Source organism: Acartia tonsa, chromosome 9, assembly GCF_053477335.1.
Source record: "Acartia tonsa isolate MP-2025a chromosome 9, ASM5347733v1, whole genome shotgun sequence".
NCBI lineage: Eukaryota > Metazoa > Arthropoda > Copepoda > Calanoida > Acartiidae > Acartia > Acartia tonsa.
The window spans coordinates 9,588,966-9,613,561 of NC_137268.1; the positions used below are offsets into that span (position 1 = coordinate 9,588,966).

The following is a 24,596-nucleotide window of genomic DNA, read 5'->3' on the forward strand; positions in this document are numbered from 1 at the left end:
TTATTCTAAGAAATACTTCCTAATTCTATGAAAATCTACCTTATTATAAGACATTCTTCCTTATTCTAAGAAAATCTACCTTATTCCAAAAAATTCTTCCTTATTCTAAGAAATACTTCCCTATTTCTAAGAAAATCTACCTTATTCTAAGACATTCTTCCTTATTCTAAGAAAATCTACCTTATTCTAAGACATTTTTCCTTATTCTAAGAAAATCTACCTTTTTCTAAGTAATTGTTCCTTTTCCTTACTAATTCTCTCTTATTTTCAGATAACCTAGCTTATTCTATGAAGTTCTTCCTTAATACCCCTAATTCTTCCTTTTTCTCAGATAATTTTTTAAATTTATATTGGGATATCATAACTGAAATAGAGGTATAGAGAATATATAAATTCTGCCTTTTCACCTTCCTTATTCTCTCAAAATCTTGGTTTTTCTCACATATATTTCCTTATGTTTATTGGGATATCAGAACAAGATGTGTAGGATAAGTTTGGGTTGTATCTTTTGACCTGAAATATTTGTTTGTACTTTAGAGGAGGAACCCCAGTCTGTAAAACACACTAGCTGTATCAATAATCTGTTCTACTTGCCAACTGATACAAATATTAGACCAAAATGGAAAATCATCCCCCCCCAAAAAAAAAAAAAATTTTCTTTACAATAATAAAATAAAAACCCAGGCAGAGAGTCAGATATTTGTATATAATGAAAAGTACACCCCCCTTCCTCAAATGGTTGGCAACTTAATTTTCAGTCTGTCTATAAATCAGCTGATAATTATGTAATGGATGCAAGGGCGTACTATGAATTTGTACTATTTGGGGTATAAAGAAAGTTTTTGTGTTCTCTCCAGAAATATTTAAATTAAACTTTTTGAACAATGATCATCATTTATCTTTATATAACACGATAGCAATGTGTAAAATTATGCAGAATAGCAATTATTTATCGATAACGAACTAAGATTGCACATAAAAACATTAAAATATACAAGACTGGAGTTACGTAAGATTAGAATTATGTAAATTAAAAATCATGTAAACTGTACAAAAATTAGCATAGTATTTATCTATATATCTACCCTCCCCCACCCACCCCAATCGCTAATGTTAAATTGTATATTTTCTTTTAAAAATGTGAATGTTTTCTTTAACCTTAAAGTCTGTACGATACATAATTTAAATACTGACTTAACTTATAGTTGAAAAATTGAACACATAATCTTATCCCTTTAGATCCCTGAGACTTCAAAGTGGTAGAAGCAAAGGTTTTCTATAATTAGGGTTGGTCCGTCTGTATGTAACAGTTAGCTTTTTTCGTTAATTTAAACAGTTAAAATTGTTTTATCAATTTAAAACTTGGCATGATGATTCCTATAACAATGAGGTCCTTCTGATTTCAGAGCTTCATTTTTATAGATATTGTCATTCTTTTTAAAAAGCGAAGCTTTTCTATAATTAGAGTTGGTCCGTCCGTCCGTCCGTCCGTCAGTCCGTACGTCTGAGAGAGATAGCTTTTTTCATTAATTTAGGCATGTTAGAATTATCCTGTCGATTTCATGGTGATTCCTTTAGTATTTAGGTATGATTAAGAAAGCGTAGCAACTCTATAATCATTACCAGAATGTCCGTACGTCCATTTTAAACATGTTGGTTCTTTACTTTTTTAACAACAAATTTTTATGTGATCTAATAATCCGATTGTTATAATTTGTTGGTATAGTGATTCCTGGGACAACAAAGTACAATATTATAAGCAAAGAAACTCTATAATCAAGTCCAAAAAAATTAAATATGTCCATAAACATTATCCTCTATCAAGAAGTTTTTCCAACAAATTTACTCACAATTTTGCTTTGACTCCTTTTTTTATATTCTGATTATTCAGTTCTGACACTATACATGTGTTAGTGTCCGTAAGTCCTACCGTTTTAGAGCTTCGCTTTTATGGATGCTGTCATCCATGTTTAATTTTGTTTATACTTATATTATTTCAGGGAGAGAGGGGACAATGGTCTGTTTATTACACTAGTCCCCAAAGTTTTATTATAATGTTTTATTATTTGTAAGTTTATACAACTTTACGCACTTGAGTGAATTTTCATTGGTTGGTTAATTAAGTGTTCAGACGTTTCAACCACTAATTTTAATCTATAGAAGGGATAATTTTGTGCATCATCATTGGGGATGTACGCGCTACCGTGGTTCAAAAAGTATTACATAAACAGAGAATATTGGTGTTTGCAGAGAGAGAGAGAGAAAGGGGACATTGGGCTGTTAATTACACAAGTCCAAAAATATTTACAATAACATTTTCTTATTAGTTGGCTTAACAACTGTGAGGACTTTTAATAAATTTTAATTGGTTGGTGTATTAAGTTTAGTGTCCAAATGTTTGTAATTGTAATCTACAGAAGGGGTAATTTTGTGTTTTAATATTGAGATTTACATAATTTTATTAGCCATTATCTTATCCCATTAGATCCCTGGGTATTATCAATTAACTCAAACGCCAGGTCCAACAAACCAAAATAACTGCCCAAACACCCGAGGTATTAGGTTAAGTAACACTAACACCCATCACACAACCACCATTTTGATTGCAAAACCTTTGTCGGAGAAGTCCTTAATGGGATTGGTAATGAGTTGTGACTGTTTGGGGCCAAGGCATTCTACATACTTTAACTATTAATGCCTTTAGTTTTTATGCTGGTTGATTTGATTTTAAATTTGTTTCTTCTCAGATTTTTCCAGTGATGTAAAGGGATAATACAATGGCCGTTAAATTGATGTACAACCCAATGATGATACACAAAATTACTCCTTAAAAATTTGTGGTTGAAACGTTTGAACACAAAAAATCAAAGAATCAATATTCACTATATTCCACAAGGTAATAAGCCAACGAATAAGAATCATTATAAGAAAACTTTGGGGACTATTATCAAACAGCCCATTGTACCCTCTTTATCTAAGTAATTTCTCTTGGGAGAGTGGGAGTACCTTCCCCAATTTATGCAAAGGAGAACCAGAAATTGGTCTAGCAGTTAGCGAGAGCTTTCGATATACATATATAATCACAGGTATTGACAGATATACACAAACACACAATGTTAATTTTGAATATTGACTAGTAGTTGCGCTCCTCAAGGCCTTTAAGGGCACCTAAGGTGAGGGGAGGTCAACCCACAACCCTTATTTTAGTTTTAAAAAGGATGACAACATCCATAAAACTGAAGCTCTAAAACGGCGGGAAAGAAGAACATTAAAACTTTAGAGTGTCAGAACTAAATAATCCGACTATAAATGTGTTACTGTAAAAATGTTTAAACTGTTAAATACAGGATACTGTTTATATATATGTACTTTTTTATTAGGATTTGATTAGAGAGATGCCTTGCATATGATATTGTACCTTGTTGTCCTAGGAATCATTATTCCCAAAGTATGAGAAATAGGATAATTATCCTATTATATAAAGATGTAACTCTTTTTATACATTTTAATTGGAACCGATGATCTGTTTAATAGTGAAACAATTGTCTTCCATTAATAAAATGTTAAAAAATAACCCATGTTACATATATAAATAAATCCTTATAATAAAGTAACAGGATGTCTCTGTGTTTGTAAGTTTGTACCGAAGGATCTTGCTAACCGCTGAACCGATCGGGTTCTCCTTAACAGGGTAGCTTCTCATATGTCCCGGGAAAAAAACATAACTAACACAATCTATCAGCGAAAAAATATTTTTGGTAAATAGCTGATTTTAAAATAGATTGATAAGAGAGAAAAAAATTACGTGTCCCTAGAGGCCTCTAGGGGCGTAGCCGCTAGTCCTATTATATAAAGTAGTAAGCGTTTGTTGTCTGTCCCAAAGGATCTCGCTAACCGCTGAACCGATATTGTTCTCCTTTACAGTGAAGCTTCTTATAGGTCCTGGGAAGGTTTTAAACTATTTTTCGAGAGCGTGTCCTAACCTCCCTCTCCCCCCAAAAAATTATTTTTATAACTCTTTGGAAACTCAAATTTAAAATAGGATGAGGTCGACTTTTCCTTCTCCTACCAGTGCAGTGCCCCTAGAGGCTTCTTGGGGCGTAGCCGCTAGTATTATATAAAGTAGTAAGCCTTTTTTGGTCTGTAACAAAGGATCTTGCTAACCGCTGAACCGATTAGGTTCTCCATTGTAGAGAACCTTTCCATAGGTCCCGGGATGGTTTTAGGCTATTTTATATTTAAGCCTTGGGATGGTTTTAGGCTATTTTTCTTCCACCTCCTTACCCCTCAACAGAAAGAGTCTACTAGATGCCAGGGGCGCAACCGCTATTCCAATTATAAAAAGTAAAGAAGGATATCGCTAACCGCTGAACCGATTAGGTTCTCCATTGTAGAGAACCTTTACATAGGTACAGGATGGTTTTAGGCAACTTTTTTATTTTAATTTAAGTCTAGGGATGGTTTTAGTCTATTCTGCTCTTTTCTACCCATTGAAATACAAAGCCACCAAAGGCTAGGGACGCAGCCGCTAGTTTCATACAAAAAGTTGTAAAAAATCCGCATGTTTTGAATGTCTAAATAAACGAAAAAAGCTAACACATGGACGGAACGACCCTAATTATAGAAAACCTTTGCTTCCGTATGCAGTTTATGGGGTGGATAATGTGTGAAAACCAGTCTTCAAGATCTAAGGGATAAGATAATGGCCGGTAAAATGATTTTAATTTCCAAGTTTAATTAATCAATTACAACTTTCTATTTATTTTTTTTCTATTGTCTATTTATTAAACTTTTCCCCCCCTTTTGGTTAAATAGTAAAACTTCAATGTACGCCCTTGAATTGATTTCATAATTATCAGCTGTTTTGAGTTCAATCACTTCCGGCGAAAAAAATAAGTTGCCAACCTTCTATAGAGTTTGTACCACATAAATAGGAATGTGAAAAAAAACATTACATTGGTTGAGACTAGCAGCTACGCCACTAGAGGCTTCCATGGACACTTAGGGTAATTAATCAAATAAAAATGTCTGACTCTAAGCCTGGTATTTTATTTTTGACAAGGAAATTATTTTTTTTCTGATGGGTAGGGTAGGAACTTTTTCTTTAAGCAATTTCTCTTGGGAGCCCAGACAAACATCCTGTTACTTTTATAAAAGGATTGATAATTACATATAGTTATATAAGAAAATATCAGTAAAAAAAACAATATATTTAAATTTGTTTTGAAATTATTACTTTTTTGGTCTTGGTCTAATATTTGTATGTGTTGGCTAGTGAATGATTATAAAGACTCCTGTTCTTATTTTCTGCTATCCTGTTATTATAAGGTTTATTTCTCAGTAAAATTATGTTAATATTATCAATAATTTTATTAATTAAAACATAAACACTAAATGTCAAAAGATACAACCAAAAAAATACTGAATGTACTATTATTTCTTAAGATAATTTCATATTTGTTTTACAGACTGGGGTTCCTCCTCTAAAGTACAAACAAATATTTCAGGTCAAAAGATACAACCCAAACTTATCCTACACATCTTGTTCTGATATCCCAATAAACATAAGGAAATATATGTGAGAAAAACCAAGATTTTGAGAGAATAAGGAAGGTGAAAAGGCAGAATTTATATATTCTCTATACCTCTATTTCAGTTATGATATCCCAATATAAATTAGGAAAATTATCTGAGAAAAAGGAAGAATTAGGGGAATTAAGGAAGAACTTCATAGAATAAGCTAGGTTATCTGAAAATAAGAGAGAATTAGTAAGGAAAAGGAAGAATTACTTAGAATAAGGTAGATTTTCTTAGAATAAGGAAGAATGTCTTAGAATAAGGTAGATTTTCTTAGAATAAGGAAGAATGTCTTAGAATAAGGTAGATTTTCATAGAATTAGGAAGTATTTCTTAGAATAAGGTAGATCTTATTAGAATAAGGAAGAATTTCTTAGAATAAGGAAGAATTTCTTAGAATAAGGAAGAATGTCTTAGAATAAGGTAGATTTTCTTAGAATAAGGAAGAATGACTTAGAATAAGGTAGATTTTCTTAGAATAAGGAAGAATGTCTTATAATAAGGTAGATCTTATTAGAATAAGGTAGATTTTCTCAGAATAAGGAAGAATGTCTTATAATAAGGTAGATTTTCATAGAATTAGGAAGTATTTCTTAGAATAAGGTAGATCTTATCAGAATAAGGAAGAATTTCTTAGAATAAGGAAGAATGTCTTAGAATAAGGTAGATTTTCTTATAATTAGGAAGAATGTCTTAGAATAAGGTAGATTTTCTTAGAATACGGAAGAATGTCTTATAATAAGGTAGATCTTATTATAATAAGGTAGATTTTTTCAGAATAAGGAAGAATGTCTTATAATAAGGTAGATTTTCATAGAATTAGGAAGTATTTCTTAGAATAAGGTAGATCTTATTAGAATAAGGAAGAATTTCTTAGAATAAGGAAGAATGTCTTAGAATAAGGTAGATTTTCTTAGAATAAGGAAGAATGTCTTAGAATAAGGTAGATTTTCTTAGAATAAGGAAGAATGTCTTATAATAAGGTAGATTTTCATAGAATTAGGAAGTATTTCTTAGAATAAGGAAGAATTTGCTAGAATAAGGTAGGTCTTCTTAGAATAAGGGAGAATTTGTGTAATTAAGGTAGAATTTCTGAGAATAAGTGAGAATTTGGGTAAATAATGTAGATTTATTAAGCATAGTTGTAATAGTGAGGAAAAGGAAGAATTTCTAAGAATTAGGAAGAATTTGTAAGATGGTGGACAGAGGTCACCTTCCTTTAGTGAGAATTTGTAAGATAGTGGACAGAAATCACCTTCCTTACTGAGAATTTGTAAGAAAAAGGAAAGTAAATAGCCTTCCTATACCCAAGGAAGGGAATTTCTGTCCTTTTTAGGAATGACTTCATTTTCTTCATATGATCCGAATATTTTCCTCAAAAATCGTTAGTTGGGGGACATTTTTTTAATATGGGCAATTTATTTTGGGAGATTGTTGGTATTCTCTCCCAAATAATTGTAACCTTCCCAGGACCCTGTAAAGGAGGATCATACCGGTTCAGCGGTCAGAAACATCCTTCGTTACAGACAGACAGACATATACACAGATCCTGTTACTTTTATCTAAAGCTATGCTGATTACTTAATAAAAATTTGGGAATATTCCAAGTTCATTCATTAACATAGCATCATTTAACAACGTCTAAATTTATCTAAATAAATGAATTGTAAGCTCCAGGGCTCGGCAGCCGCGTGTAAGCCTCAGTGAAATACTTATATTACAACTATGAATTCAGGTAGATGTCTGAACCTGTTCATAAAAAGACTATCTATTTTTCATAGAATTTTTTCTTTTTGCCCACAAGCTCATAAGCTGGTTTAAATTTGAGGCTTATGCGCAACTGAGGCGCCGCTGCCGAGCCCTGGTAAGCTCCAGACGGCCCAGCTCTGAAGACAGGACAATGAATAAATATTGTATAAATTAAATGTTATTCATATGCTAATACAACATGGTGTGTTATCACTCCCGCATCTTGTAGTTTTCGTTTTATGGGGGGAGGGAGGATCTTTTGGAATTCTAGGGACTTGGGGGGGGGGGGGGGGTTGACCCCCTCCCCCACTAGTTGTTATCTCATAAAGCCAAAGATATATTAAAAACAAAATAAAATCCAACGTAGCTATACGTTAAGACCATCTAGATCGAAATTAATTTTTATCGTCGTGGCACAGTTATTTACGGTTAAAAAAGGCGATAGCGGTATAAAATATGTTTTAATTCTTAATGAAAGTTAACAAAGATTTAACATTTTGAGGAAGTTATGGCAGACCTAATTCATATAATCATTTAGTTTATAATAAAACAGGGGGAAAAGGATTGGAATATTTGTATTAATTTAAAAATTTGACAAAAAAGGGCACATTTCTTATCTCAGAAAACCAAACATATTAAAACAAAACAAAACCAACGTAGCTCTAAATTAAATATTACAAAGATTGAAATTAATTTTTATCATCATGACACCGTTATTTACGGTTAAAAAAGGCGTGTGTATTTCATTTTGAAAATTAACAATTAAGTTTTGGGGAAGTAATGGCAGACCTAATTCATATAATTATTTAGTTTACTATAAAACAGGGGGAAAAGGATTGGAATATTTGTATTAATTAAAAATTTGACAAAAAATGATTAAATAAAAAAAGCGAAAAGTATATTTTTTTTTCTAATTTTGTAAGAATATTAAAGAAAATTTATTTTCAAGCATTTTTTATATTCCTTATATCCTACAAGAATATATTCTATTACTACACATTATACTTGTTAAATGTATAAACAGTTAACAATAAGGAAATCCACACTTTTCCTAAGTTTCGAAGCTAGTTTATAACTTTTTTGTTAAATTTAAAATTTAGTTCAAATCAAATTATTATAGCTTTCATAATCAATAATTATGAATACATAATTGCGCAATGAGATTTTATCCAAAAAAGATAATAATCATGTATTTTCTAATACTTTAGATAAGAAGCTAAAAATTTATTATTTTTAGTGGCGTGCACAGCGATTCACTAGGGGATGTGAAACCAATATGAAACCAAAACTCATAGGTGTCTAAAACCCTCGCTAACGCCACTGATTCTAATCTAATTGTTTAATATCAATATAACTAAAAAAATTACTGAATAAAATAAATTTTTCTTTTTCTATCCCCGACAATAATAAATAAATAAAATGAAGTACTTGTATGTGTATGATATTATTTTACTGACTTTGTTCTGTTAAAAAGTCAATCTGAAAAGAGAAATTATAAAACTGCATTTTGACCATTTTGGTAATTGTTTCTTTGGCTCACATAAATAAATAATCATTTACTGTTTTATTTTTAGATGTATTTTTAGGTGTAAATAAAAAGAATATTCATGTTTTTTATTAATAATATACCAGAATAATATTTAGGTTTCTAATAGTAATTATAAATGTAAACAGGCATTTATGGGGATTTGCAATAGACGATAAATTACTCATAAAAAAACTTCATCTTTTGCAATAAACTATGTAATAACGATTTTAAAAGTTACGTGTCAATTTAGGTTTTAAAAATTATTCTAGGCTTAACAGAGAAGCCTCTGTTTAAATGTATGTTTTTTACTTTCTAATAATCATACGTCTTTTTTTACACTTTATGGTGCTTTTTTACATTAGGAGTCATTAAAATGTCAATTCTAGAATACTTATTTATCAATTTATAGACAGCTTTCCGCGGATATCAAAATAAAACATTAAGATCAAAACGGTTTTGTTAGCTCCAAAGGGGCTAAAGTCCCGGGCGAACTAAAATTATAATTTAATTTTTATAATTTTCATTTTAATACTCGTGGAAAATAGTCTGTAATACGATGCTATACATGATTTTTCAGTATGGCCGAAAATCGGTTCTAATCCAGCGGATATTAATCGGTTTCGAAGCCATACCGGAAATATTTTTACCTGACACTGCGTTTTCTTCTAGCATTGTCTTTGGTTCGAAATAGAAAATAATTTGTTTCTGGTATTATCTCTCCAACATTCACCATTTCATGTTTCTAAATAGATAGATAATTAGATATCAAGTTGGCTATTTAGATAATTAATTATATAGCTAGGTATCTTAAAGAATATATATAAAGTTAAATAAAAAGATAGAAATCATATGTTTCTGGTATTATCTCTCCAACATTCACCATTTCATAGATAGAAAATTAGATAGCAAATAAATATATATTCTATAGATGTCTTAAAATATGGATAAAAAGCTAGATGGAGAGATAGGAAATAATATGATTCTAGTATTATCGCTAGCATAGATAGCTAATTTTAAAGCTAGAAAGTTAGTTAATTAGATAGATATTGATATAAATAAATCTAGATAGAAAGAGATGTAAATAACGCCTTTTTTGGTTTTAAATTTGAACTCGTTCACAAGCTATTTCATTTTGTTTTTTCTTCTTCAAACTTGAAGTAATTTCTATGTACTTTTTAGCGAATCTTATATTCCTAGAATGGAGGGGACATTGGGCTATTACACTAGTCCCCAAAGTTTTATAATAACGTTTTCCAGTTTTTTTTTCATTAACAACTTAGGGACTTTTATTGAATTCTGATTGATGGGTTCATTAAGTTGAGTGTTCAAACATTTTAACCAATAATTGTAATTTACAGAAGAAGTAATTTTGTGTAATTTGGGATGTACATCAATTTATCGGCCATTGTCTCATCCCTTAAGATTCTTGATTAATTTCCCCCCCTAATTCCCTCATAGCTACTCACTCCACAAAATTAAAATTTATTCCGTGATGTTTTGATAGAAGTTGAATTGCATACGAGTCAGTGGTTTTAAAAATCTTTATTGCGTCCCCTGGGTGTTCTTCAAAAACAGTTATTTAGCCATATATTAGGAATAAATCACTTTCATGCATTATAACAGCTACGCCAATAGAGGCTACCCATTTCAAAGATAGAGCTAGAGTGACTTAAGTTTTTTTTTTAAATTGACGGTTAGGTAAGTTGCAATATTTTTTTCTTCTATGGACTCTTTCCACCAAAATAGGCGAAAACCTTTTTCTGGACTAATAAATTTATAAATTTACTGTTTCACAAAGCTGATGCCTCCTAACTTATATCCTCTGACATTCTTACTACCTTTCCATTAACTCTCTATTCGCTTAGTATTAGAGCTAATAATTCTTGACCAATCACTAATACATTTTTAAGTCTTAATAAGTAAGATTGATATTAGGCTATTAGTAAAAAGCACAGCAATGACAATGTTCTAGTCTTTGAAAATCCACTAATTACAAGGAAAGTATCTTAATTTTAAATGTCTTTTTTGTAAGTAGGACGAACAAATCATATTGTATCGTATGAATTGACATAGAATATAAGAGAATAGATATATTGACAGGGAAAAGTATGTCATTAATTCAGTTTACTAATATGGACCTCAATTATTGGTCAGTTCCATCATCCAGTAAGAGAATAGGAAAAGGGGTGAAGGGGGGTATCGTTATTTTAGCCAGGTGCAAGCATAATTTTATCAGAATGCATAAAAATCTGGTGCAACATTCAGGTAATAATATATCGATTATTGAATGTATTGCAGCTACGCTTCTATTAACAGTTAACTCTAAAGTCTTTATTGATATCTATCTAACTGTCAACCCAAAATTGAATATTTCAAATTTGAATAAAATTACTAGTAGCAAGTATGTAGAGATTTGGATCTACTGCAGTTCACGGTAAAATATTGCTAAAAAATTATGAATTTTAAAGGCTGCTAGCTGCCAAACGGCTGAACGTACAGATCATGCCCGCACATAGTTTTAAGCGGCATAAAAAGGCCTACAAATAATCTGGAATAGCCATTAATCAATTATGCATAATTATCTTGCAGTGCAGAGAAATGCGCGAAAAAGACCTATTTTACGCGGTTTTTCTTCAGTGAAGCCTTCCCTGTGCATAATTGGATCTTGGCTATTCCAGATTATTTGAAGGCCTCCTTATGCCGCTTAAAATAGTGTGCGGGTATGATCTGTACGTTCAGCCGTTTGGCAGCTAGCAGCCTTTAAAATTCATAAATTTTTAGCAATATTCGTTACCAGCAATATTTTACCGTGAACTGCAGTAGATCCAGAGATTTAAATATTTTACTATTGGCTTTATTGAAATGGACTTGGCAATAAAATAGATTTTAAATATTTCATTTGTAAAATCTAAGTAAATTTTAATCCGGGATAGATGGAAAGATAAATAAATATAATCAAACGGTAATTTACATTACCAATTTTTATTATGTCTACAAAACGAAAAAGTAACTTTCTTTCCCAAATACTATATAACCTCAATGAGGCAATCTTTTAGCTGTACATGAATATTAAGAGTATCTGTTACTATATGAAATCACTAGTTGCTATGCCCCTAGAGGCCACTAGATTTATCTTTGGATTTGGATGTAACTTTCCTGGACCTTAAAAAAGCATCACTGTTAAGGAAGCTTCTTCTAGGTTCAGTGGTTAGCGAAAGCTTTCGCCACACACACCCACAGATAGCTGTTCCTTTTATAACAAGGAAAATAATAATTATACCTGAGCTAATAAATCTGTAGGACTCCTCCCTTTACTATACCTGTAACTATATGATATAATAATTTTACCTTAGCTAATAAATCTGTAGGACTCCCTCCCTTTACATAAACTATATCTGTAACTATATGATATAATAACCACCATACCTGAGCTAATAAATCTGTAGGACTCCTCCCTTTACTATACCTGTAACTATATGATATAATAATTTTACCTTAGCTAATAAATCTGTAGGACTCCCTCCCTTTACATAAACTATATCTGTAACTATATGATATAATAACCACCATACCTTAGCTAATAAATCTGTAGGGATCCTCCCTTTACTCCACCCTTTACTATACCTGTAACTATATGATATAATAATTATACCTGAGCTAATAAATCTGCCTGTAGGGCTCCTCCCTTTACATGAACCGCCCATTCTGAAAAATAAAAAAATATTAGTCATCATAGTAATACAATATGCATGATTTATCTTAAAAATAGTATTTTTAGGGAATTCTTGAAAAAATGAGTCAATATTATCTATTATTTTACATGTCATAGATATTTCTTTAAAAGTGGATAACTCTAAAATATTTCTTATGTATGTATATTATTTGTTTTTAGATAAATCATGCATATAAAAAGAATATGCTACTATGTAATTCCACATTATAGGGTATTGTGTTGTTCATAGTTTTTATAATAGAGAAAGTAGAAAAATATCCTAAAACGAATTTTAGATAGAAAAAAATAAGAGCCTAAACCCTCCAGGGACCTACAAGAAGCTTACATAATATGAAGAACAGTTCAGTAGTTAACAAAATCTGAAGCTACAGACAAAAGTTCTTACTACTTCATATACTAGGATTATACTTCAACAAAAAGCAGATAACATGCTCAATTATACAATATTCAGTTCAATATCCTTACTGTTACAAAATGTGTAATATTGTGAAGGTGCAATAATCATATATTCAATATATTTATTCTATATTAGGATTCACAGATAAAGGAATTGTAAGAAATATATTTTGTTAGTTGCTACTATTATGACTATTATTATTGACTATTTATTTGTAAATTAAGTAGGAAAATATGAGGGTTTCAAAGAGATAATGGTTAATAATTTGGAAAGCATATAAAAGAATCAACCCCTCCTTCAATTGTAGATATGAAGAAAAATTTTCTGCACCCTTGTACGAAGAAAAGTTCAGTAAGTCGTACAGTAGCGCCGACTAGCAACACTTTAAAATATTCTTTGATATTTTTTTTAGGGGCGATACCTCTTTTGAAAGTGGTGGTACCCTCCCCCAAAATAGTGATACACCTTATAAGGACCTATGAGAAGCCTCATTGTACAAGAGAACCATATAAGTTCATCGGTTAGTTAGATCCTTCAGTACACACACACACACAGAGACCCTATTACTTTATTATAAGGATAAAAAAAGGACTAAAGACATTTTTTTTTACAATTTTCAAGATTTATCTGGGATGATTAAATAATAAATCCCCAATACCAGCATCCGTGAAAATTGTATGAATGTAACTTGCATACCAAGTTTAGCAATATTACATAAAGGGTGAGCAAAAAAAATGCGTAGATTTTTAAAATTCAAATTGCGCGGCTTGTGTTAATAGTAGAAAAATGCTACGCATACCATTAGAACCGATAAGAGGTTTATTTTTTGGAAATATAAGAACAATTCCTCTGCTACGTATAGTTAGGGAGCTACATGTAAAAATGTCCCAACTGACTTAAAACTTGACTTGCGAGTAAATTTTGGGACATTTTACCACCTAGCTCCTAGATTATTTGTAGCACAGGAACCGTTCTTATATTTCCAATAAATACAGTTCATAGCGGTTCTTACGGTATGCGTAACATTTTTCTACCATAAACACAAGCCGCGCAATTTGAATTTTAAAAATGTACGCACGTCTTTTTGCAAGAATTATTGTCTAATATTTACTAATATACTCGCAAGTCAAGTTTTAAGTCAGTTGGGACATTTTAACACGTAGCTCCCTAACTATACGTAGCAGAGGAATCGTTCTTATATTTCCAAAAAATAGACTTCATAGCGGTTCTAGTGGTATGCGTAACATTTTTCTACTATTAACACAAGCCGCGCAATTTGAATTTTAAAAATCTACGCATTTTTTTTTGCTCACCCTTTATATAAACAAGGTCATTTTATACAATAACATTTACCTACAGGGTCATAAAAAAAGTAAATTATTTAAGTCAGGAGGAAAAAAATGGTTTAATTTAACAGCACCAGGAATTTTAAGGGATAAGGATATATTAGTGTGAACTCCCGGTGATAATAAACACTATTACCCCTTTTCTAGAATAAAAATATTTAGCTAATAAACAAAAACAGACATTTGAAATAAGAATTCTGTATTATTAGATTTTAAATAAAAAATTTGGAAGTTTTCCGAAAATTTAATTTTGTTAAACTTACTTTATTCTTTAATTTATGACAGTACTTACATAACAAAACAAATCAACTTAATCAAACTTTTTCAAGTTCCATTAACTAATTTGGTTTTTATTAATTTAGAAATTATTTTTAGAAACAATTTCATTATTACAGAATTATAAAATCTAGTTCCTTTTAAGGAGAGTGCGGTTTAGGAGATTACACTTTACTCTGGCTCTCAAATTAAAGGGGGGTGCAATGCACATCCCCACAGAAAACAAGGATGACAACATCCATAAAAGCGAAGCTCTGAAACTGTAGGACAAACGGATATTAACACTTGAAGCAAAATTGTAAATAAATTTGTTGAGAAAACTGCTTGATGCAGGATAATGTTTATGGACATACTTACACTTTTAGGACTTTATTATAGAGTTGCTTCGCTTATAATATTGTACTTTGTTGTCCCAGGAATCCGTATCCCAAAAATCAGATCAATCGGATAATTAGATCACATACAAACTTGTAGTTAAAAAAATATAAAAAATCCACATGTTTAAAATGGACGTACTAACATTCTGATAGTGATTATAGAGTTCTAACATGCCTAAATTAACGAAAAAAGCTATCCGTAACGGACGGACAGACCGACCCTTCGCTTCGCTTTTAATATACACTCAACAAAAATCAAAATTGCAATAGGAGAGAAAATGGTTATTTATCGTATCGTATTATGAACACCTTTCCGCGGATATTAAAATGAATAATTATAAGATTAAAACTAGTTTTGTTAGACCCCCGAAAGGGCGAAGGCCCAGTTTAACAAAAAGGGATTTAATTTTATGATTTTTATTCTAACATACAATACTGTACATGATTTTTAGCATGGCTGAGAATCGGTTCTAATCCAGCGGATATTAATCGGATTGGAAGCCATACTGTAAATGCTGCAGCTCTTACCTAACTCCTGTATAGAAAGGTGTACCATGGATATCTTACCTAACTCCTATATAGAAAGGTGTACCATGGATATCTTACCTAACTCCTGTATAGAAAGGTGTACCATGGATATCTTACCTAACTCCTGTATAGAAAGGTGTACCATGGATATCTTACCTAACTCCTGTATAGAAAGGTGTACCATGGATATCTTACCTAACTCCTGTATAGAAAGGTGTACCATGGATATCTTACCTAACTCCTGTATAGAAAGGTGTACCATGGATAGTAGGATCAACAATAAATTCACCATAGCACTGAAAAAAAATAATTATTACAATTAAAATACTAATATTAAAAAAACACTTTTCTGTGTTTGTAACAGATTATAATGATTCTTAGAACAATATAGAACAATCTTTAGAGCATAGTAAAATAATCCTATATACTTATTGGGATTCATGGGATAATTAGGCAATATGGCATCTTTAAAATTAGATGTAAGCAGTAAATAGCATTATAATAAAGTAACAGGATGCGTGTTTGTCTGTTTGTCTGTCTGTCTGTTTGTTTGTACCAAAGGATCTCACTAACCGCTGAACCGGGAAGGTTTATAACTATTTTCGGGGAGGGTACCACCACACTCCCAAGAGAAATCACAAAAATCGAATTTTGTACTTGACTTGAACGCAACGTATTATTTTTTAAAAGAACCAAACATTTAAAGTGCCACTTTAGGCCTCTAGGGGCGTAGCTGCTAGTATTATATATAACATTAAACTTGGATGACTATTCAACATTATCGATGCAAAATTATTAGGCTATATTTTGTATAACATCCATGGATAGAACATACTCAAGGTGGAAGGGAACATTAGGATGTAATTTTCACTGATACCCAGATATTTATGACAAAGTTGTCTCTTATTTGTTGGCTTCAAACTTTTGGTACTTGAATTATTAATTAGTAGTGTTCAAACTTTCCACAAATAAGTAATTATCTACAGTAGTAATAATTTTGTTTATCATCATTGAGGATGTAAATCAATTTATTAAACATTGTCTTATCCCTTAAAATCCCTGAATTTACAAGTCTACTTTGATATTACGCATTAAAAATCTAGTTGTAGAAAGAAATTGAAGATGGACCACCAGACAAAAAGGTGCATTTATTATAAAACATCTTGGGGCATCTCTCTCAAAGTACATTTCGATCAGGGATAGAAGAATATGTTGTTGTTCTGTCAAATTAAAACTTTGCAAGTCAATTTCACAAAAGAAATACTGCATCTATTAAATTCATTAATCCTCTATTGCAAAAAAAATTGGTCAACCTAGAGAAGTTTTTTTTCTAATATTCTTATAAAGTTTCTTTTTTTACTTTTTTATGTTGACTACTGAAAAAATCAACCCCTCCAAAACCCTTTTGTGCAGGTTCTGTGTGGCAATATGTTTTATCAAAGAAAATGATTTTATTTACACTTCAAATTTTGCGTCACAGAGAAAAATTCCTAAAAATATTCCTTTCAAAGATTAAATTTGACCATTTAAAAAGTTTTTTTGTCCAATAATTCTCTCAAATCTTGCCTTTAAACACGAGCAAATATGGATTTTGTCTTTTTGTTAAAATACAAAAAATAACTATTTTGGACTTATTTACCTATCTTATAGCACCATAATTTAATGTTTTGAATTGTAATAAATTATGATTGCTAATTAAAAAAAGTTTGAATCAAGATGTAACTGGTTTCAAATCTAATTTTGCAACGTAATACATTTTTTGATAACATTTTAACACTTAATAAATTTACAAATGAAATGATATTAGAGTGGAGTAAATGAAAGCATTTTTCTTCGTTTTAAAAGAAATCTAAGAGTGTTATATCCTTTCTGAGACTGGTAATGTGTCACCCCCAAAAGAGGGCAAATGACGCAAAGAGGAAATATGACGTAAATCGGGACACTTTGGCTAATATTTTTTTTTGAGATTATTTTAAAAACTACAGAAGAGCTGTAAACGGATATGAAAATATACAATTATAATTTAAAAACCAGTTTTGTTAGCCCAGATATGCCGAAGGCACGGGCTAACAAAACTAGTTCTAAAATTATTATTATTATACATTTTTATATCTATTTGTAGAAATCTGGATATAATACGATACGATATATGATTTTTTAGGGTGCCTGAGAGCTGGTTCGTATCCACCTGATATTAATCGGTTTCGAATCCAAACTGGATAGTATATTACACTCTTAGAGTTTGTAATTATATTTCAAATTATATGGGCTCAGAGAGGAAAAACTATAATCATTCCTATACATATGCCAAAGTACTACAAAGAAAAAATATTAATCTTACTATTTTTCAACAATTAATATCTACATCATTATTTACATTTGTTGATAAATTTTTAAAATTTTTAAATTTTAGCTTCAAGTTTATAAAGGAGGAAAAGTTACTCTAAAATAAAAGGAACAACAAGCTATTTTTTCACAAATTTTTGTACTTTTAAAACTTTAATATTTAACATTTCCTGTTTGGACTTATTATCCGTTATTTACTTTAAAAACTCTAAGTAACTAGTGTACTGATTAATATTATAGCTGCGCTGGTTAAAAATATAAACATCCTTGCTTAGAGTAAAAATGGTAGAATAGAGGAAATATTTGTTTACCATTACATGTAATTTCCTTTGCTAATAAGAGTACCAATAAGTTATCTTTGTAAGAAGGAAATATAACAAGGATAACAACAAAGATATAGAGCTAAGCTTAGAAGTATAAACATAGCAATAAAGTAATTGGAACCAGCTTATACCAATAAAGAAATTAATTCGGAAAAATTTACTAAACCTATACGTGTTTTTAAGCTGTCGTTGGGGGGCAACACATCGTAAAATTGACGACCACTCTATTTGCCCCCCAAATATTATTTTAGATTTATTTTGCTTGTTGGTTATACCTTATTCCTGAATTGGAACATGGATATAAAATATCAAAGTAAAAATTTAGATATCTCTCTTTAAAAACAGCTGATAAAATTACATCACTCCCCTTATACAAATTGATATTCTAGAGAGCACTACAGCCCATTTAACAGACTAAGAAAGTTAGAGAGAGTAGATATTTTTTTTATTTTTATTTAAAAAAAAAATTTGACTGCTAAAATGGATTTATTATTAAATGGATCTTAAACCTGAATATCATGTACTAGAGTGAAGCTTGTAGCGTACTAAAATAACGACAACCCCCCCCACCTCCCCCCCTTTACCATACCTCCCCTCCTACTGGATGAACAAACTTACTAATAAATGACAGGGAAAATAGCAACCTAAATTGACGATCACTTTTCCCTTATATATCGACGTATATTCTACATCCATTACAGCAAATCGCTAAAAAAAGTTATGTAAATCATATTTCCTTATTAATATGAACGGCCAGAAGACAGACACATGAATTATAGAGTAGTATTGCTATAAATATAAAGGAAAATAACCAAGTTTGCCATTAAATATAATTTGGTTGCTAATTAGAGTACCAATCAAACACAAACAATTGCTTTATAAACAAAAGGAGATTCCATGAAACAGCAAAAAAAATAATTAATTGTGAGGTTCTGTAGTATTGAATATCTTTCTCATTTAAACAGTTTTTATTGGCAAATTTTGAGCACTCAATAGTTTTTTTTTGGCAATTTATAAAACAACCTCTCTTATTCTTATTAATCCTTAACCACCTACTATACGATTACCGACTTAGATATAGAGCCTATTTATTTTTAAAAAGTTTGGGTTAATTATCTTTTTGTATAGGATTCGAAAGCGAAGATTCTCCATAATTCATCTTCTATCTTCTTTCATGAAAGAAGTTCTTTATAGTGCCTGTAAAAAATAACATCATACAATACAAATGACCAATGATAGGCCAATACACAGATTAAATTACCAAAAGCAGGCCAGTATAAAATTTGTTTGACCAATGGTAGGCAAGTATGAAGGCACTATTAGCTGCTCGTGAAAAGTTACAAATTGATCTAAGTGCTGTTTTCTAAAACAACTTCTTACATAATAGAAGGGGAATGAAGAAATTATTGCCTCTAAACGATGCGGGGAATTTATTTGGTAGAATTGATAAGGAGTTTGCAGAAATTGCTGCAAATCTTTTTAACAGCCGAATATTTGCTATTAATTAGAAAATCTCGAAATAGAACCTATGCTAATTTCGATATTTAAAGAAATATAGGTATAAAATAAAAGTAAAGATATATAATTCAAATATACTTGCGGCTGCTCCCCTAGTATCTAGTAGATCTGTAATCGAAGAGCTAGGGAAAGCAGCCAAATAGTCTCAAACCATACCAAGACTTACATTCTAAAATCAAAACCATCCTGGTAACTATGTGAAGCTTGCATAAATGAAAACTAATCAGTACAGTAATTATAAAAATCTTAAGATACAAGACAAATCTTTTTAAAAGCGAAGCTTTTCTATAATTAGGGTCGGTCCGTCCGTCCAGAACGGATAGCATTTAGAATACTGATTCCTAGGACAACAAAGTAAATGTTTCAACCGAAGCATCTCTTTAATCAAGTCCTAAAAATGTAAGTATGTCCTTATATAAACATTATCCTTTATTTATTCAGTTTTTCAACAAATTTACTTACAATTTTGTTCGACTTTTAGGTATACATTTATGTTCTGATTATTTAGTTCTGACACTCTACAAGTGTTAATGTTCGTTTCAGAGCTCAGCTTTTATGGATGTTGTCATCCTTGTTTATATAACATAATGCTTCGTTTTTCAGACTTATACTCTTATTCCTAGTTTGTTATGGACATTTTTAATTCTAAAAAACTATTTAAAAAACTTATTTGTCAGTTTGTAAATTAGTCCCTAGAATGTTAAATACCGTTTTATAACCATTCTTATTTCTTACTACAATCTGTAATCTGTATGTGTGTTTTTGGTGTAGGTTTGTGTGTGTGTGTTTTTGTGTGGATGTGTTCGTGTGTGTTCATTTTGCGTGTGTGTAAAAAAGGCTTAAGGGCAAAATCAAGTTTACACTTTAAAAACGTACTATCTGATAATTAATAACCACTAGGACAATTGATTTAGAATATACGTGGATATTATGACAGGGGGAAAAATTGACGTCAATTTAGCTTGCCAACATGGAGCTCATTTATCAGTCCGTTCGTTTATCCAGTAGAAGGGGAGGGGATGGGGTAAAGAAGGTGGATGATAGGTATCGCGTTATTATAGCCCACTGCGGGTTTCACTTTTTCGAGAACATGAAAATGTGGTGAAACATCCAAGTAATAATAAATTAATTACTACTTAGCACATAATAAAACCTAAGAATACTTGTAATATAAGATCTAATAAACAGCAGGTCAAATCATATTTACCTTTTCAGGGAAGGTTTTCCGGGAGGAGGGGACATTGGGCTGTTTTTACACTAGTCCCCAAAGTTTAAAAAAATTAAAATAACATTTTTTTATTCGTTGGCTTAACAACTTTGGGGACATTTAATGAATTTTGATTGGTTGGTTCATTAAGTTGAGTGTCCAAAAGTTTCAAGCACTTAAGTAATCTACAAAAGGGGTAATTTGTTTCTCATCATTGGAGATAACCAAAAATTTATCAGCCATTTAGATCCCTGGAAGATACTTAATAATCCTTTGATATGATATTTTTTTAGATTGAAAACATTGTTAGTAATAATTTTGCCGCTACGCCCCTAGATTCTAGTGTTCTGTATTCGAAGAGTCACAGAAGGTCTAGAAAGTAGATTAAAACCATCACAAGATTTAGATCTGAAAATAGAATGGCCTAAAACCAACACGGAATCTAAGTGGTTTAATAATTATTGAGATCTTAAGCTTCAGACAAATAACCCTTACTACCTTATATAATAGAATATGAACAGAATCGAATACAATCTTTATGGAACACACCTTGCATGATAAAAACTGAAGGTACAAGGAAGAAATTAAAGAACAGTAAAGGGAACTGTCAGATTAATAATTAGTACGGTAAATTAAAAGTGTTAATTCTTCTTTTTTGTAAAGTCATTTTTTTCACACTGCACTAACCAAGGATTTCATACTAAAAAATTAAGAAATAGACATTTGACAGTGTAAATACTTAACATTTAAGAAACATGGATTCAACGGTTTCGGTAGTAATCATGTAATCAATAAGGGAATACAAATTTATAATGTTGCTAAAACAGATTCAGATTCATACGGAATAATCATGTATCGTATCTTATCAAAGACAATTTTCTACGAATTATTAAAATTAAAATTGTGATATCAATTACAGTTTAATGGCATGGACCGAGGCTAAAAAAACTGGAATAATCTTATATTTTAATATCAACATCAAAATCGGATAGTTCCAAATTTAATTTTCAAACTTTTGGTAAAAAACCTTGCACCTAAAAAATGATATGTCTTCCTTCTTTAAACATATGATATAAAATGTTATCATTTAATTTTTCATTTCGAAGCATTGTCAAAAAAGAACAATGATATTACAAATCAAATAAATAGTTATTATTTTAACAGTTCTTTAATTGATAACGATTAAAGATACTATTCGATATATTAAAATGATAAGCAAGTTAGTTACTAAATTTTAAAATCTGTCTTCAAAATAAAAATCAAAGTAATTTTGGTTATAGTACTTAAATAAAACAGTATGATCAATAACCGATAAATTAATGTACATACCTAATGATACACAGTTATATTTCTTCTATAGATTACAATTAGCCGTTGGACACTCAAATTAATGAACAATTCAAACAAAATTTAATAAAAGTCCCACAGTTGTTCAAATAATAAAACATTATTATAAAAAATTGGGAACTAGTGTAATAATCAGCCCATGCCCCATTCTTCTTAAGTATGATCAGAATTATCCTTATAACTGAATAGCTACACCACAAAAAGTATGATAATATAAATAGCATAAGAGGATGCTATAAATAAACATTGTATAAATTGCTAGACAGCACTTAATGACACTTAAACTTATATTACTTTTTGAATATAAATTAAAAATTAGGATTTATTTCGATTTTATAGAAATAAACTCTTTATAAAAATATATTTTTTAACCCTCGAATTTATAAATGCTTAATTGCGAACTTTTTACATCAAGGTGTCGATTGCTATGATAAATATGTCTATAAAATCTTTTCCAGTGTGGCTTTAAAACCGATTAATAACCGCTGGATTAGAACCGATTTTCAGTCATACTGAAAAAGCATGTATAGCTTCGTATTACAGACTATATTTACGAATATTAAAAATAAACTTTTTACTTTTACTATCCGTTGAAAGCTGTCTAAAGTACGATGCGATAGATCACTATTAAAATATTGAAAACAGTGGCATGTACAGCTTTTTCCCTCAGGTAATGCACTCTGAGAGGGACTTAAAAAGAGGATGATAACCCATTTTAATTTTGAGGCGAGTGTTGATAGCCCCATCTACAATTGCCTATCCTTTCGACAGCCCATTTTTTACAAAAACGTCATATATAAATAATTTGTACAATAGGTTGTAAACTAAGCACTATAGAACACAAACTGTAGAAAAAAAAACTCACCAAAAATTAAGATATGAATCTAACAATATGATTCACATATCTCCTCACATAAATGATAATCACTAGAAAAGAACCATCTCCAATCTAACATCTTGGGCAGGTTGTCTGGTGGGTAAATATTCACTTTAGATCTAAATTAAATTGGCGTATTTTTATTTTTTTCTAATCACATTTTATTGATACAAATTCTGTGTCTTTTCTTCCATGTATTTTTCAATTCACTGTATAAGATTTTTGTTTTGATTATCTGAAATATAAAAATTTTTTATTTAATTTAGAAGATTTTTTCATGAATGTTTGTTAACAAACTTTATACCACTTATAATTTTAACAAGGATGACATCATCCATAAGTAGTGAAGCACGAAACAAGCAAGGGATTTGACAAACGGACAAAGTTAGTTATAAAGCAGATATTCAGTTGTAATAACAAAGAAAGGAAAAAGAGATAGTATGCAAAAACAATCACAAAACTTTTACAAATAATCTTTTGTCTTTTGAAGCATATCGACAGACAGACGGACAAATTAATAAATAGTCAAATACATGATAGGAATTTTTTTTCGTGAAATTCAACAGATTTTTAAAATAAACTTAGAAGATTTTCTCTTATCAAGATTTATTCAAATACTGATGTTCGTTAGTAAAATGTGTTTCCAATGACAATGAAATAATGACAAATTAGTAAGAAAATAGAAGCAAGTTCATTAGAGTTCTAATTTACCCCCCAAAACATGTTTTATCAAGGATGATAACTTCCATTTAGCACATTTCTCATTTCATTTTTACGTTATGTAAAACAGGTTGACTAATATAGTTATAGAGAAGATTCTTAATTGTCTTAATCTTTACAAAAAAATTTATATTGAAATTTTAAAAAGCAATAGGATAAATACTATTTTTTCTATGATAATGGGAATAGAATACGTGGATATATTGACAGGGGAATATTTGTTTCCATTTGCTAATATGGACATCATTTTTGGTCAGTTCGTTCATCCAGTAGAAAAGGAGGGGATGGGGTTAAGGGGGTCGATAGTGAGTATCGTTTTTTTATTCACGTAATCTTATTCGTTGGCCCATAAACTTTGGGTACTTTTTAATGAATTTTGATTAGTTACTTCAAAACAGTTAAGATACAAAAATGATAGTAGTCAAGATTTTAAAATTGAATCACCTAAAAGAAACATATTTTGTAAAGATGTAAATGATTATCAAACTAGCCCTTTGAATTTTTGAAAACATATGTGGTGAATAATAGAGCTAGGGATTCATAATATGAAACAAAACAAGTTTCCCTTTGTTAGAATAATTATAGCAGATATAGAGGGCTATCCTATTATCTTTGTATAAAAGTAACAGGATGTCTGTCAGTAGAGAGTTTTATATATAAATCGATATTTAGATGTCTTTTTAAGCATGAACAAAAGACTTATAGGCAAAATAATGTACACAAAATGCTTTTTGGTAATGGGTATTT

At 30.5% G+C, this 24,596-nt stretch overlaps 1 protein-coding gene across 1 annotated transcript in view; it reads right to left on the minus strand.

The window, feature by feature from the left end:
* The window catches only part of LOC145328171 (furin-like protease kpc-1), a 74,170-nt gene extending 50,809 nt beyond the window's left edge, over positions 1-23,361 (minus strand). Inside the window, exons 1-4 of the mRNA XM_080171761.1 lie at positions 23,118-23,361; positions 15,746-15,807; positions 12,507-12,559; positions 9,502-9,596 (exon numbers count right to left, since the gene is read on the minus strand). Coding sequence (XP_080027887.1) covers positions 9,502-9,596; positions 12,507-12,559; positions 15,746-15,803 — 206 coding nt within the window. The 5' untranslated portion in view covers positions 15,804-15,807; positions 23,118-23,361. The remainder of the gene's footprint in view (positions 1-9,501; positions 9,597-12,506; positions 12,560-15,745; positions 15,808-23,117) is intronic.
* Between the last annotated feature and the right edge of the window lie 1,235 nt (positions 23,362-24,596).